Source organism: Opisthocomus hoazin, chromosome 2 (genome assembly GCF_030867145.1).
Source record: "Opisthocomus hoazin isolate bOpiHoa1 chromosome 2, bOpiHoa1.hap1, whole genome shotgun sequence".
Taxonomy (NCBI): domain Eukaryota; kingdom Metazoa; phylum Chordata; class Aves; order Opisthocomiformes; family Opisthocomidae; genus Opisthocomus; species Opisthocomus hoazin.
The window spans coordinates 66013241-66026100 of record NC_134415.1 but is presented as its reverse complement, the minus strand read 5'-3'; the positions used below and the strand labels follow the sequence as shown (position 1 = coordinate 66026100).

Here is a 12860-nt window from a genome sequence, read left to right as displayed (position 1 = left end):
TCCCAAATATAGACTTTGACAAAGATGTTTGTGTCCCAAGATCTTTCTACCCATAAGGTGTATAGTCTTCTAGTTACAAAAAAGACCAATCACTAAAACACCTTCCAGAGTCTCCCAGCCTAGCTAGAAAAAACCAAATGTTTCTTACTACTATACAGAGAATTGTGCCAAAGAAAGGGCTTTTGTCAAAGCACTGCAGAAGGTTACAATGCACCTCAACTGCAGATATCAAGCTCAGCAGCTACAGTTGTCTCAGTAATACATGAAGCCATAGAATACAGTAAGTACATTTGATCATTAATGCTCTGTCAAAAAATCCTGCTAATGATAATTTCCAACCTAGAACAGTAACAAGACCCAACTTTCTGCACTGTTGGTCTGTTTTGATAACACATTACACATTGACCTGGCTGCAAATCACTCCCTTGCCTTGCTTTTCCCAATATTGCCTGATGCAAATTTAGCTTGTCAATATATTCCTTTTGCCTTGTAAAACTTCCTTTTTTTAAAAAAAAAACTGTTTAAATATTGAACATAGTGAAGTAGTAACCAAAAGATCCCTGTAAGTTATTTTTTATATTGAACTGGATGTTTCTTTGATACTCTGATGCAACAAATTGTATTATAATTAGCATCGCAAACAAAACATTCAACTAGTTCCCACAGCAGTTCATTATCATAAGCTTAGACCACAGCAATAATCTTGATGTTGCAAGTGAAATCAGGTCTTCTTACATCTCAACATTCATTGGCCTTAGTTTGGTGTTCACAGCAACAAAACTGCAGCTTGAATTTATGAGGCTCAGTCTCTAAAACATTCGTTGAAGTGACTGGTTGTAATAAACCTGAGATTAATTTGCATTTTTAAAGGTAAAGATCCATCACTTTTAATAGCCATAAACTCTGAATCTGTCTTTAATCTACTCCATGTTGAGCCCCATGAAAAGACGGGCCGATCTCAATCTCATCCTATGAAAATATAATTGCCTAATCCGCCCTCAGTGCTGTTTTTCACTTCTCAAATTGTTCCCGTAAATTCTGCTAACTCAGTAAGAGGCATTACTACAGAAATACAGGACTCCCAAACACAGCAGGCTCTCTGGATAAGTGTCCTCACACAATATACTGCTGCCAGAGCTCCTTGTGATTAATGGTTCCATTCTGCATTGGTACAGATTATACAGAGACACAAAATACCCTACAGAGACCTCCATTACAGCACACACATTATCATTAAGTTCGTAATTTGACAATGAAGAAAAATTACAGAACTACCATTAAACTGGATGCAATAATGGTAAAATCTATGCTTCCTTTCTTCTCCAGGCACCATGCTCAGTATGATCGCTCTTTAAAGCTGCTGTTGCAAGAGAACAGATTCTTTTTTGTAGCCTCAGGCTTTACCAGGTGAGGCTCACAGGCATGAGTATGGATGAGTCTGGAGAAACCCTTCTACAACAGATTCACACAAAAATCATACAATTTCAGAAAGCAATCCCTGAAATTTTAGCCCACTACTCAGGACTATGTATACTACCAATTTCTTGGAGTTCATTTGTACAGCTGTGAATAAGTAAATGTCACCATGTAATATGGCCCTGTGGGCCAGCCACAGACCTTACACGAGGCCCCAGAGATGAAGTAGTTTCAAGAGGACACAGCTAAGAGACTGATGACTTAAAACACAATTGCCATGTCTCACCTATCCCATGCCATTTGGTCTAGAGGCAAGCATGGTTTAATACTTTTATCTTTGCCCATAACACAGGGGAGCTTAAGCCCACATCACCTACTGGGAGCAATCATGTGCCCCCAGCATCCAACTAACAGCACTGGGTGCCTGGGAACGAGCTAGCTGATATGCACCAACAGTGAGCTAAGAGACACCAACAGAAACTCTCTTCTCCATATAAGCAATGGGCCTGATTCAGAGGCGTCAAAATAGTTTTAGTAGGAGCTTGGAGTGAAGTCTCCCTAAATCTTTAAAATGAGTTTAGATCAGAGTTCATTTAAATACACCTTCGCTTTGTGGATCAAGGTCATCACATACTGAATTTTCCAAACGCACAGCTCCCTGAAAGTTATTTGACACTTTCAATAATACATATTCTTACAGTCATTAGCATCACCATTAATCTAGAACAGCCAAATAAGCTGTTGCCCACTGAGCTCCAAGTATAAGAGTATTAACACCTAAATGCTTTGAACAACTTAACTTTGGTGTCCAATTCACACTGAAGCAAATTAAATACAAAATGAAGAGCATCACAAAATAATAAGATTGAATTTAAAACAGTGAGGTCATTGTTAATGCCTTAGGGTGATGTTTTTAAGGTTTATTCTTTCAAACCATCCGACAGACCAGGGGAAATGATACTTTTTGTTCTCATACTGTGTTAGGCTATCACTCTTAGGGCTGTTTGCTCCTTGTTTCCACACAGGAAACACATTAATGATAGGGTTGCTGGTGCAAGTACCCCTACACCCAGCTACAAGTAGGGTAGTTGAAACAGATTAAAAGATCTTTATAGCCTAACTTGTAACTGAAAACCACACAAAGTCGCAGGGAGCTGGCAACAGTGAATTGATTACAATCATCTGTATTTGTCTTCAGGATACACAAACTGAAGACTGGAAAGCTGTTTTAGCAGCAGCAGAATAAACTGCAAGTAAGCAAACAGCAGTATCTGATTAGTTCTAGAACAGACAGGAGGCAGGGATTTAACAGGTCTCCCAATAAGCACCACGAAAGAGACTCGTACTAGTAAGAGTAGTGTTTGCTCATACAGAGCAACAAACGTACTGAGGAGTAGGTGGGGAAAAACTACTCTACACTCAGATTCTCTTTCAAAAGGAAACAATACTGGAGCCCCTGAATTTCTTCTATAAAAGTGGCAGACAAAGGTGATGCAGTGATCAAGACCATCACCTGTTTGAAAGAAAAACCACTGCAGAGAGGAGCAGGAGGAACACAACTATGGCGCAAGTTTTGCTTTTCAAAACTAAGAAAGTGTGTAACTCACACCTCATCTAAAATATTATCCACTTGCTAAGATTTCCTTGAAGAGCACAACTATCAGAGTTTATTGGTCAACCGCAGCTTTCTCTACTTGAATATGCGTGTTCATGTTTTGTTACAGTTTTGACTACTCAGACCTGTACCTCTAACATAAAAGCACACACAATGAGAAGCCTGTTCAAGCTGCCCAATTGTAAAACTGTGATAAAGAGTTACACAGCAATACTACACTTGAAAAGGAATTAACCAGTCTCATAGGCAATTAGTTAATGAAAACTTTTGTCTTTTGCTGGGCCAATAAAAAAATATCTTGTCCTTCAAATGGTAAAAAGGTATTGCTTAACAGAAGATATGTTCTTGATGACAGCTATAAGCTACTTAGGGTAAGCTAATCACCCTCATCTCCAGCTTGCTGTTTTGCAGGTAGGAGCATGCATTACAGAAAAAGTGTGACTGAGTACTCTCTGGAAGGTGAAACAGGGAGCAGACAGCTAGAGCCTTCCTTTAAGTATTTGCCTTAAGAAGTTGAGGCCACTGGAGAGACCAGTGGCACTCCTCCAGACATGACCTTAACTAGATTTAGGTATAAAAGGGCATTTATAGCGTTTGGATTTGCCTTCTGTCTTGGAGTCTGTGAAAGGCATCAGAAACTTCTGAAGAGTTGTATGCTGTTTTATTGAAAATGCCGAGCAAAGAATGCCTCAACATTTAAAGTTTTTGACATATGGCCATCACTTCCATATACCTCCCCTTTCCCCACCGCTAGACTGCCTACTATTCAGCCTAAGTTGTCCTGAATTTGAAATGGGCGGCAGAAACTATCACGCAATGAGTTACAGCCCACAAGAGACTATCCTTCATATTTAATGACTGCTGCTGTTTCCCCTACCCGCCAAGACCCTTCCTCAAGGAAGCATCTCCTGACAAAGAACAGCAACCACCTGGAAAAATATATATACACACCTGAAAAACCAGTAAAATGAAAACTGACTGGATTCCAACATTTAGACCAAAAAATTATTGGAGTTTTGGAACAAATTATTTCCTAATATAATGCTATGTTTTTTGCAAGTTACAAGACTCTACAACTAAGTTAGCCCACTAGGACCAACATGGCTTATCAAACCAACCAGACACACATGTACAAGCATGCACACAAAACACGGCACTTAGTTAAGACACACAAATAATGACATCTACCAACCAGTTTCACAACACATCCAAAATTTCATTCTAAAAATTGTTTTTGAAAACGTGCGTTTATCTGGATTGAAATGGAACAGAACTTCTCATTCTCAGTAGAGGACAAAAAAACCCTACCAAGTACTTTTCTTTAAAGCTCCTTGCACAAGTTGTACAAGAGACATTCTTTTACAAAACTCTTTTAAGCTCAATGCTTCAATCTCACTAATCCTCAGAACAGAGGCAGCAATTCAGCTACGTTAATTTTTAAAAGTTTGATTGTTTATAAGTTGTGCAGTTGTAAACATCAAATCCAGACACTGAAATAAAGCAATCTTTGAAAAGTAACTGGAGACAAAAAGTCAATAAACAGACCATATAAAGAACACCCATACCTCTTCAATAAAAATAATCAGAAATGGTAATAAAATAACCGCTTGAAAGCTTCATGCAACATGTTTTTAGATGTTTAAAAACTACTACCAAAGAAGAAAGGAAAACAAAATAACAACAAAATGGCCTAATGCAAATAAAAGGTCACACATGATTGCATGCACTGTGCAGTGATGTACTCTTTCAATAGTTGTACCTCATTTACTAAAAACCTGACAGAAGCACCGCTTGTATCATTTGCTAAAGTAAGATTGTTTAGGTAAGTTCTCTTGTTTTAAAAAACAAGAAATGTATTTCTTCTCACAGGAAAAAATGTTCAACCATTTACTTTTCACATTTGAAGTCTTTTCATTCCCACTTAGATGAAGTACAGAAAATGACTTCAGAAGCTTGTTTTGTGTGCAAAGTAATACATCAGTATAGAACATTCTTTCTTGCTCTTCCTTTTTTTTGGTCCTTTTAAACTGTACCTCTGTCTGGAGAATTTAGTAATGTTGCAGATGAGGAGGAGAGCCGCTTGTTAATGACTGGATCAACATGTTTCGAAAGGTTCATTGTTGAAACAGACCGCCTGTCTGGATCTAAAACAAATGGAGATAATGCTAATTGACAGCCCACATGCAGTAGTGCAAGTTCCTAGCTCACTAGTGGGAGGAGGAAAACATGACTAAGTCACTCCTGCTCTACCACAAGAACTTTCAAGATAGAATGGACTTCTCAGCAGACGTTGTACAGGTGACTCAAAGACTGGGCACAAAACCATTTAATTTAAGTTTCAACTGTCTAAAATATTCTGTTAATTGATTATCATTCAATGAGCTTGCAATCCAAGGATGTAATGGAGGACCTAAAGTGGATACTAGTAGACAAGATGATACGTCCTTGGTTCCTTTCAATATTCTCGGAAAAACCTTGCTCGTGACTTACAGTAGAAAGATTCAGGGAAGGAGCAACATGCTTGAAACTGTCAGGTTATTCATAAAAAAACCCCTTAGTGCCTGAATAAAAGGTGACATTTGACAGGGCACTGTTACTGGGCAGAAGACCAATATCACGACAATACAACGCTGAAAAATTAAGTGAAGACCAGTGCACAAGGGAAGCAAGGGTAAGCATGAAAGGAGTTAAAAGGTTTAGTTAAAAATCCCATAGTTATGTGTAAGTGCTAAACTTCCCACCACAGAGTCATTTTCTACCTGCTGTGAATGAAGTTGTAGTCAATGCAAAACAGCACACAGCTTCGCAGATAAAGAAAATGAGTCTCTGTACAAGGTTAAAGACTACTTATAATGCACACGCTTGGTAAGTAATACTAAAGGGTTTTATTTTGCTTTTAGGTTCTGTACATTTTAGAGCAGTATTACATCATTTGCCTGTGTGACTGCTGCAGAGTCAGCATCTGCACCCTACTGAAGGGGTGATGATTATTTCAAGAATACAGATCACACACACTTGGTGCACGCACGACTCACATGAAGGCTGTTGCTAGCAACAGCAGAAGGGGAGGAATGAGCTGAACAGGCCAGCTATTTGCTTCCTGTTCTCTGAAAAAAAGCTACATCCATCAACTACATGGCCTCCATTGCAAACTTTCACTTGGAAGTCTGACATTCAGAAGATGCTGGGAGACTCAATTCTGCTTTTGCTTACATTTTAGCATTTACTGAACCTCAGCACTACTCATCAGAGCATTCAACCATGCTGAAAAGCAATGAGGCCTGAGCATATGCTTAAATGCTCTGCTGATTCACATTCTGTGTGTGCAAAAATATGTCCACATACAGTTCTGGAAGCAGATACAAACTCAGGACACTTGACAACATTAAGGAGGATGTTGCCGAAATATTATCTGTAATTATTTATTTATGACAAGTACATCAACATCATATTTACCTGTTCTGACTTAGTGGATTAAGGTATACTGTGTACAAAAAATTTTCATAGCAATACAGTGCGTGAAAAACACTTTAACTCTCCCCAGATCTATGAACTATATAGGATTCGCTGTAACTGGTTGGGGCAAAGAAGCAAAGATTCTCCTCTACCCCATGTGATTATTTGCTCACTTCATCTAATACAAGAATGACTCAGTGAGGGTGTAGAACTAGCAAAACTGGGTACTGGAAGGAGGATAAAACTCAGAAATTTTGATCTCATATCTAATCTATAGCTGAGAAAAATGTATAGAATACCAGTACAGCAAAAAAGTTTCTAATATTTGGCATAAAGGATGTGCTGCATAAAACAGCTTTCTGAAGGTGACAAATGACAATATGAAAAATCACCTCTTGCATTTGGCATGCCAACATTTCTCTTCTGTCTATGAACTTGAAATGAAATTCAGCATGAGAATTTGTGCATAAGTGTTGGCAATATGAATCCTATAAATGTAGAACAGGTCAAATGCAATCCATCGTCTAGAAGATTGCTGGTTTCTTTGTTCTAAAAAAGAAGAATTAAAATATCCATAAACAACACATCAGCCAATGCAGCTGGTTATATGTCTGTGTTCATGTGCAAAATAATTCTAAATCCTGTGTAGAAGTAGTATGCCAAAAGGGTTTTAGAAAAGACCAAAATATTCAAATTGGGTGTCCTTGAATTCCAGTAGACAGAACATTACGCTTCATTTCAGTGAATTGTGCCAAATCTTTAGAGTCAGCCAGCAGCAACTTTCAACAGTAAAAATAAATAACAGCAAAAAAAGTCTGGTACTAACAACAGTTCTAATCTATCAGCATGATGTTAAGCATGCATTGCAACTAAGTGAGGGTGGTTTAGTTACTGATGATCTCATTTCCTGAGAGCTATCTATGGGTAAAGGAGTCAACAAACCACAGCAATTATGTACCAGGTTTTCTAGCACCACCCAGAGATCTGAAGTGGTGCTCCAGGCCTGCTAAATCGAGAAAGGTGAATGATGATTCAAAAAAATAACCTAGGGACAGAATGCAAGACAATGATTTTTCACAGTAAAGAAAATAAAAATCAGATAAGTTAGAGAGAGTTAAGCAAAAAGTAACCTTTTATGAAAAATAACTGTTTATTGAACTTATATAGGACAAAGATTTCAGAGCATTCTTTTATCAACTTTTTTTCCCTCCTTAACGAAAGGTTGGACACATTGAAATGTATACAGTTGAGTAGGAAGAGAAGGTGCCCCTTTCTGGTGAAAAAAAAGGACAAGTTCTCTTTTTCAGATTCAAGTCATATTTAACAAGGCATATACACATTAATGACAGGTTAAGTTAGAGAAGATAAGTGGGGAAAAAAGCAGACAGCTAAAATTCACTTAAACTTAATTTGCCGATCTTTAAGTTTCTTCTAGAGGGGAAGAAAGGGACTTCTATCTCCCAAAATATCTGTACAAGGTACAGAAAGCTTATGACAAAGAACAAATTTTCTTCCTCGTGTCTGTTTTAATCTCCGTATTTGGTCATTTCCACCACACCTCTTTTTCAAGCCATGACATTGAGCATTTGCATACAGTAGCTCATCTCACAAGACTGACACAGCACAAGCGCACCCACACAGACACACACAAACAACAGCAAAGCAGCAGAAGCGAGAAGCTGTAGCAAGATATAGAGTTACAGAATTAGTTGACTCCTGAAACAAGTTTTAACTTCTGTTCAGATTTCTCCTTGTTATCTTTTTGCTACACAAGAATGTCAGAAACATGCCATTGCTAGCAATAATAAGATCAAGAGCAAAGAATTTAAACCAGCATACACTGAATCATTCTTCCTTTTGACAGAAGCAAAGTATATTACAGTTAACTGGCAGGGCAGGGAAACTGGCTAGCAAACCAAGCCTCCCTCTTTACCTGTGTTATTAACGCGGTTATGTAGTGCTCCTCCCCAGGACCACCTGTTTTGCTTTTGTTTTGGCTTCTGGCTTCTTTCAATTGTGCGACGTACAACAGCTTCATGTCGTTCCTTAAGTACAACAGGATAATACATTTGGGTTTTTAACTTATCTTCTCATCATAACCTGCTACCCTCCACATGGACAAAACCCAGCAGGCATCTTGGAGTTGTGTTCAAGCTTATGTGCTGCCTGCTAAGACACACACTCAGATGAACCACCCTAAGTCTAGAACAGGATTAAGCAGTAATAAAGCCATAAACAAATTAATATTTTAACTGTAATTTTGAAAAGGTAAGATCTGTTTGAGACCTGCAGAACTGCAGAGGAAAAGCAGTGGCCCTGTTATGGCAGTCACTACACAAACACACTCTAGGGCTACTTGCCACCTTGTATCTCCCACCTACTAAATACCAGAACCGTGGGAGAGAGAAGAAACAAAAAAACCAACAAGGATGAACTGACTTACATAGGATTACACTGCATGTAGCTCCCATCTTAAGGCAGACAAATCATCCAAGAGCATGTTTCGTTACAAACTCACTTTCTGATATTGTTGAGGCAACTGCTATTTAGCTACTCTTCTACTGAATGGCTAAGAATTAACAGCTAACCATACAAAACCAACCCAATTTGTGTTTTTCTGCATGAGTTTGTATAGTGCCATACACTCCAACCCAGACAGGCTCAACTTCGTTGCATTTGATTCATAAAGGGCACTTTAAGCAGCAGTATCCGTGCAAGTAACATTTAAAATCCTCTTTCACATGCTCTCTCATACTGACCATGGCTTCTGTTGCATTCTCTCCACCAACTCTTACAGACAAAGTTTGGTAGTATCATATCTTATGGTAAAAGCAAGCTGGAGAAGTGTTTTCATGACATTTATTCTTACCTTATCTTCTTCTATTCTCTGCCTTCTCTTTTCCTCTACGGCAGCTCGCCTTCTCTCTTCCTTTATTCTCTGCTCTTCCAGCTTCTTTCTGCGTTCCTCTAGATGCTTTTCATAATGTTGCCGGGCTCTCTCTTCTCTTTCTAACCAGACTGATTCTCTTGCAGCTGTGAGAAAAATCAGAAATAAAAGTATTAACAGGCTATATGTGATGAAATCTTTAATACAGTTTGAATAACTAAGCTAAATGGAAAAACTTTTGAAGTAATTTTCTTAAGAAGACACACATAATAGATACTAATCTCTCCTTATGTACTAAAACATCATGTACCCTGGTCACACATTAATTTCATTTCATCTCAATTTACTTACTACAAATTACCACCAGAAACAGTTACATTATTTGAGCATATAGTTTCTATGTGGAAGAAAGGATTTTTTGTTAGTTTAAAATACCTAAATACTTAAGTCAGACATATATGAACACACTTCTTTTGTACAAACCATAATTCTCTGTAATCTTTTACTGTAAGAAGATAATAGAAAGATAAAACTATTAACACTATATATCTTTACTGATCAATACAGATGTCTTAACAATAGAGGTGGTTAGGATGACAATTCTAGCACCTGGACTGTCAGCAATACCAACAGCTGACTTGGAAACAAGTTACCCACCAAAGTCAGTCTAAAGATGAACCTTAATCTGTCATAAAACTCCACTGCTGCAGAACTCTGAACAACATGTTTCAGAAGCGCTAATCAGAACAAATCAAGAAGCACTACATGAGACAAATTTTGCTCCCCATAGGGTCTGAATTTTCATGACGGTAATATCGGGAACACAGCCTCAAACTGCAGCCCACATGAAAGCATTCACACATGACACTCCGGACCTCTCCCCATTATTGTCTTGAAAGCTTCAGGTCCCAGAAATTTTTGTGTTCTAAAAAAATCCTGTTACTTGATTTTTAAAAAATCCCAGACATTTGATACCCCTGGATCTTCATGAACTGGCCGATGGGAGTACAGGAAGAGATGCATTTGACAGTCATGAGACAAACTTTACCAAGAACCACATCAGAAAACCATACACAGGAGCAGCTCATTGATAACACAGCAGCAACAGCGAACCAGGACAAAGTGTCAAAAGCACTTTTCAGTTTCCAAGGTCAGTAGCGTAAGGAACTTATCTACCTATGTCTGAGACAGTATTTTTATTTTTTAATTCAATCTGGAGGAAAAAAAGGAAATAAAAAAGAAAAAAGAGAGCCTGCTGTTATATTCACATACCCTAGAACGGCAACTCCAGCCTTCAGTTTCCAGAGAGATTGGTGGTGTTTGACAAAACCACAAACCAAAAGACCCAAATGCTTCCAGGTGCACAGAGCAGACATTGCAATCATTTCTTCTAACACTAGGACTCACTTTCACCAAACTGCTCTTCTGCGTTTTCTTGCCTACTCAAACAAATCCCACTCCACCTAAAAAAGAACTTAGATTGCACTCTAAAACTTACGTACTTGCACATGCAATCTCATGAAAAATCTCTACCCTGAGTAGATCTGTCCATATGTAGGATTATCTCCCTTAAGAAAACAGCTCTCTACCATTTCAGATGTCAAACACTTTGATGACAAAAGCAGACAGCATGTTTAGCGTTGCTGCGGGATACAAGCTAGTAGGGAGATGTTTGTTCAGCAGCTACAAGCAACTAAAAGGCACCCTCTTGGCAAGATGGGTGAGAGTTCAGCAATACGTTTGCAGGAAATTTAACAATCATAGCTAGAATAATTACAGCAACAAGGAATAGTATCGTTGCTTAGATAATTACTAACAATAGGTGTGAGAAGTGACACCTACAAATGTGAAATACTAATGCAAGAGCCAGCAGAAGATTTACAGAAATACTCTGTAATAATTTAGTTAAGTGACTTGAAGGAGAAATGTAAACTGCAGACTAAGGCAGAAAATAGCAGAATATGGCAGAAAAAGCAGCTACCAGGCCAACTGAAATCTGCAAAGGCTCTTTCTACTATATTAAGGCCTTACAACATAACAAAATAAAGCCAAAATCGGTGTTCCAAATGCAAGACTAATTTGTAAACCAGAAACACGCATCTGCTGCCCCTCCTTGGGAGCTAATAGCTCCCCAAGAGAATGGATGGGCAGAGATGAGACTCACTACGATCCACCCTTCTCCTGGAACTACATGACCCCTCATATGCCGCCTTTCTATTGCCCAGGTCCAGAGAAGACTGAGCAAAGTGTTCAGTCAGAGCCCACCTTTTCCAACAATTTGTGTTACATCCTGAACAACTAAAGTGTAAGACGTCACCTCTGAGGTATCGTCCCCGCTTCTTGTCTTTGTCTTCTGCTTAGTAGTCCAACTTTGCTAACCAATGCCTTGGGCAGAACCACTGCCAGCCTGTCACCAGAAAGGTAGTGATTTTTGCAAAAGCTTGCTCTTCCTATTAGCTTCTGCACAGTTGGATTGCAGAATAGGGTCAGCCCAAGAACAGGCAGCCACATCAGTGAGCTGCACTGTTCTTTCCACTTACTCTATGTGAATTTATCTTGTTTTCTTCAGCAGATGAGGATAACTTTCTCTAAAAGCAGCAACCCAGTTAATTTCAACCAACTACTTTTTCAAAAACCAAAAAAAATACTTATATCTAATACCGTCTAAAAACTGGCAAGTGACATTTCTAAAGTGCTTATACTTAAAAGGAAAAAGAATAAACAATATCATTAATCTTCGAATGCTGCACTGCAAACATTTCATGTTAACTTCTTTCTCCTGAATTTTTGATGAAAATTTCAGAGAAAGTTAACACTCATTATTACAGGATAGGACCACTTTAGATCTCCCTATTCAAAACACACACATTTAAAAATTGTATTAACTTTTGCCCGTTTTGGTGAGGTTTCATGACCATTTTAACCAAAGTGCTGGCTGACAGCAAGAGGAACAGCATTTGCCCTCCTCTAGGCTCCGAGTTTGTACTCCTCCTCCCCATGAGGAGATCAGATGGACCAAGAAAACAATCTGATTGAAACCAGGTTGGTTCCATGCCTTTTTCCTTCCAACACTCTTAGCTACAGCTGGTGCTAGTGCAGACTGGGCAGCCTGGGCAGACGGGTAAGCAGACATGCTGCTGCTGAGTGGGTGCAGAAACCAGAGGAAGCCTCGGGGCAGAAACAGGACTTCTGGGCACTGGAGCACAGCCTGCCAGAGCACTCCTGAAGCTAGACAGGGCTCAAAAGTTTGCTGAATTCGGCAGCAGGTCAATGCCATAGATACAGAGAAGCTGATTTTACCTTGTTGACACCAGACTATGATGCCAAACTAATTCAAACCCAACCTACACCTAAAAGGAAGGTTACAGAATGTGGCTTCTCTGTATTTCACAGATTTACGAAAGCTTCTGCCCCAAGGTCTCATTCATTGCCTAATTCCACACACAGTAAATTCAAAAATCTTAAAAGACCTCTGCAGTTCTGTTT

At 38.9% G+C, this 12860-nt stretch overlaps 1 protein-coding gene across 12 annotated transcripts in view; it reads right to left on the bottom strand.

Moving 5' to 3' along the window:
* The window catches only part of MAP7 (microtubule associated protein 7), a 122834-nt gene that overhangs the window by 27814 nt on the left and 82160 nt on the right, over positions 1–12860 (bottom strand). For 9 of the 12 annotated variants that reach the window (XM_075413970.1, XM_075413971.1, XM_075413964.1 and 6 more), the window contains exons 4-7: positions 9357–9520; positions 8421–8532; positions 7446–7532; positions 5065–5175 (exon numbers count right to left, since the gene is read on the bottom strand). In XM_075413970.1, the coding sequence (XP_075270085.1) occupies positions 5065–5175; positions 7446–7532; positions 8421–8532; positions 9357–9520 (474 nt within the window). The remainder of the gene's footprint in view (positions 1–5064; positions 5176–7445; positions 7533–8420; positions 8533–9356; positions 9521–12860) is intronic. The other 3 variants (XM_075413968.1, XM_009931945.2, XM_075413975.1) reach the window with 2 other exon arrangements.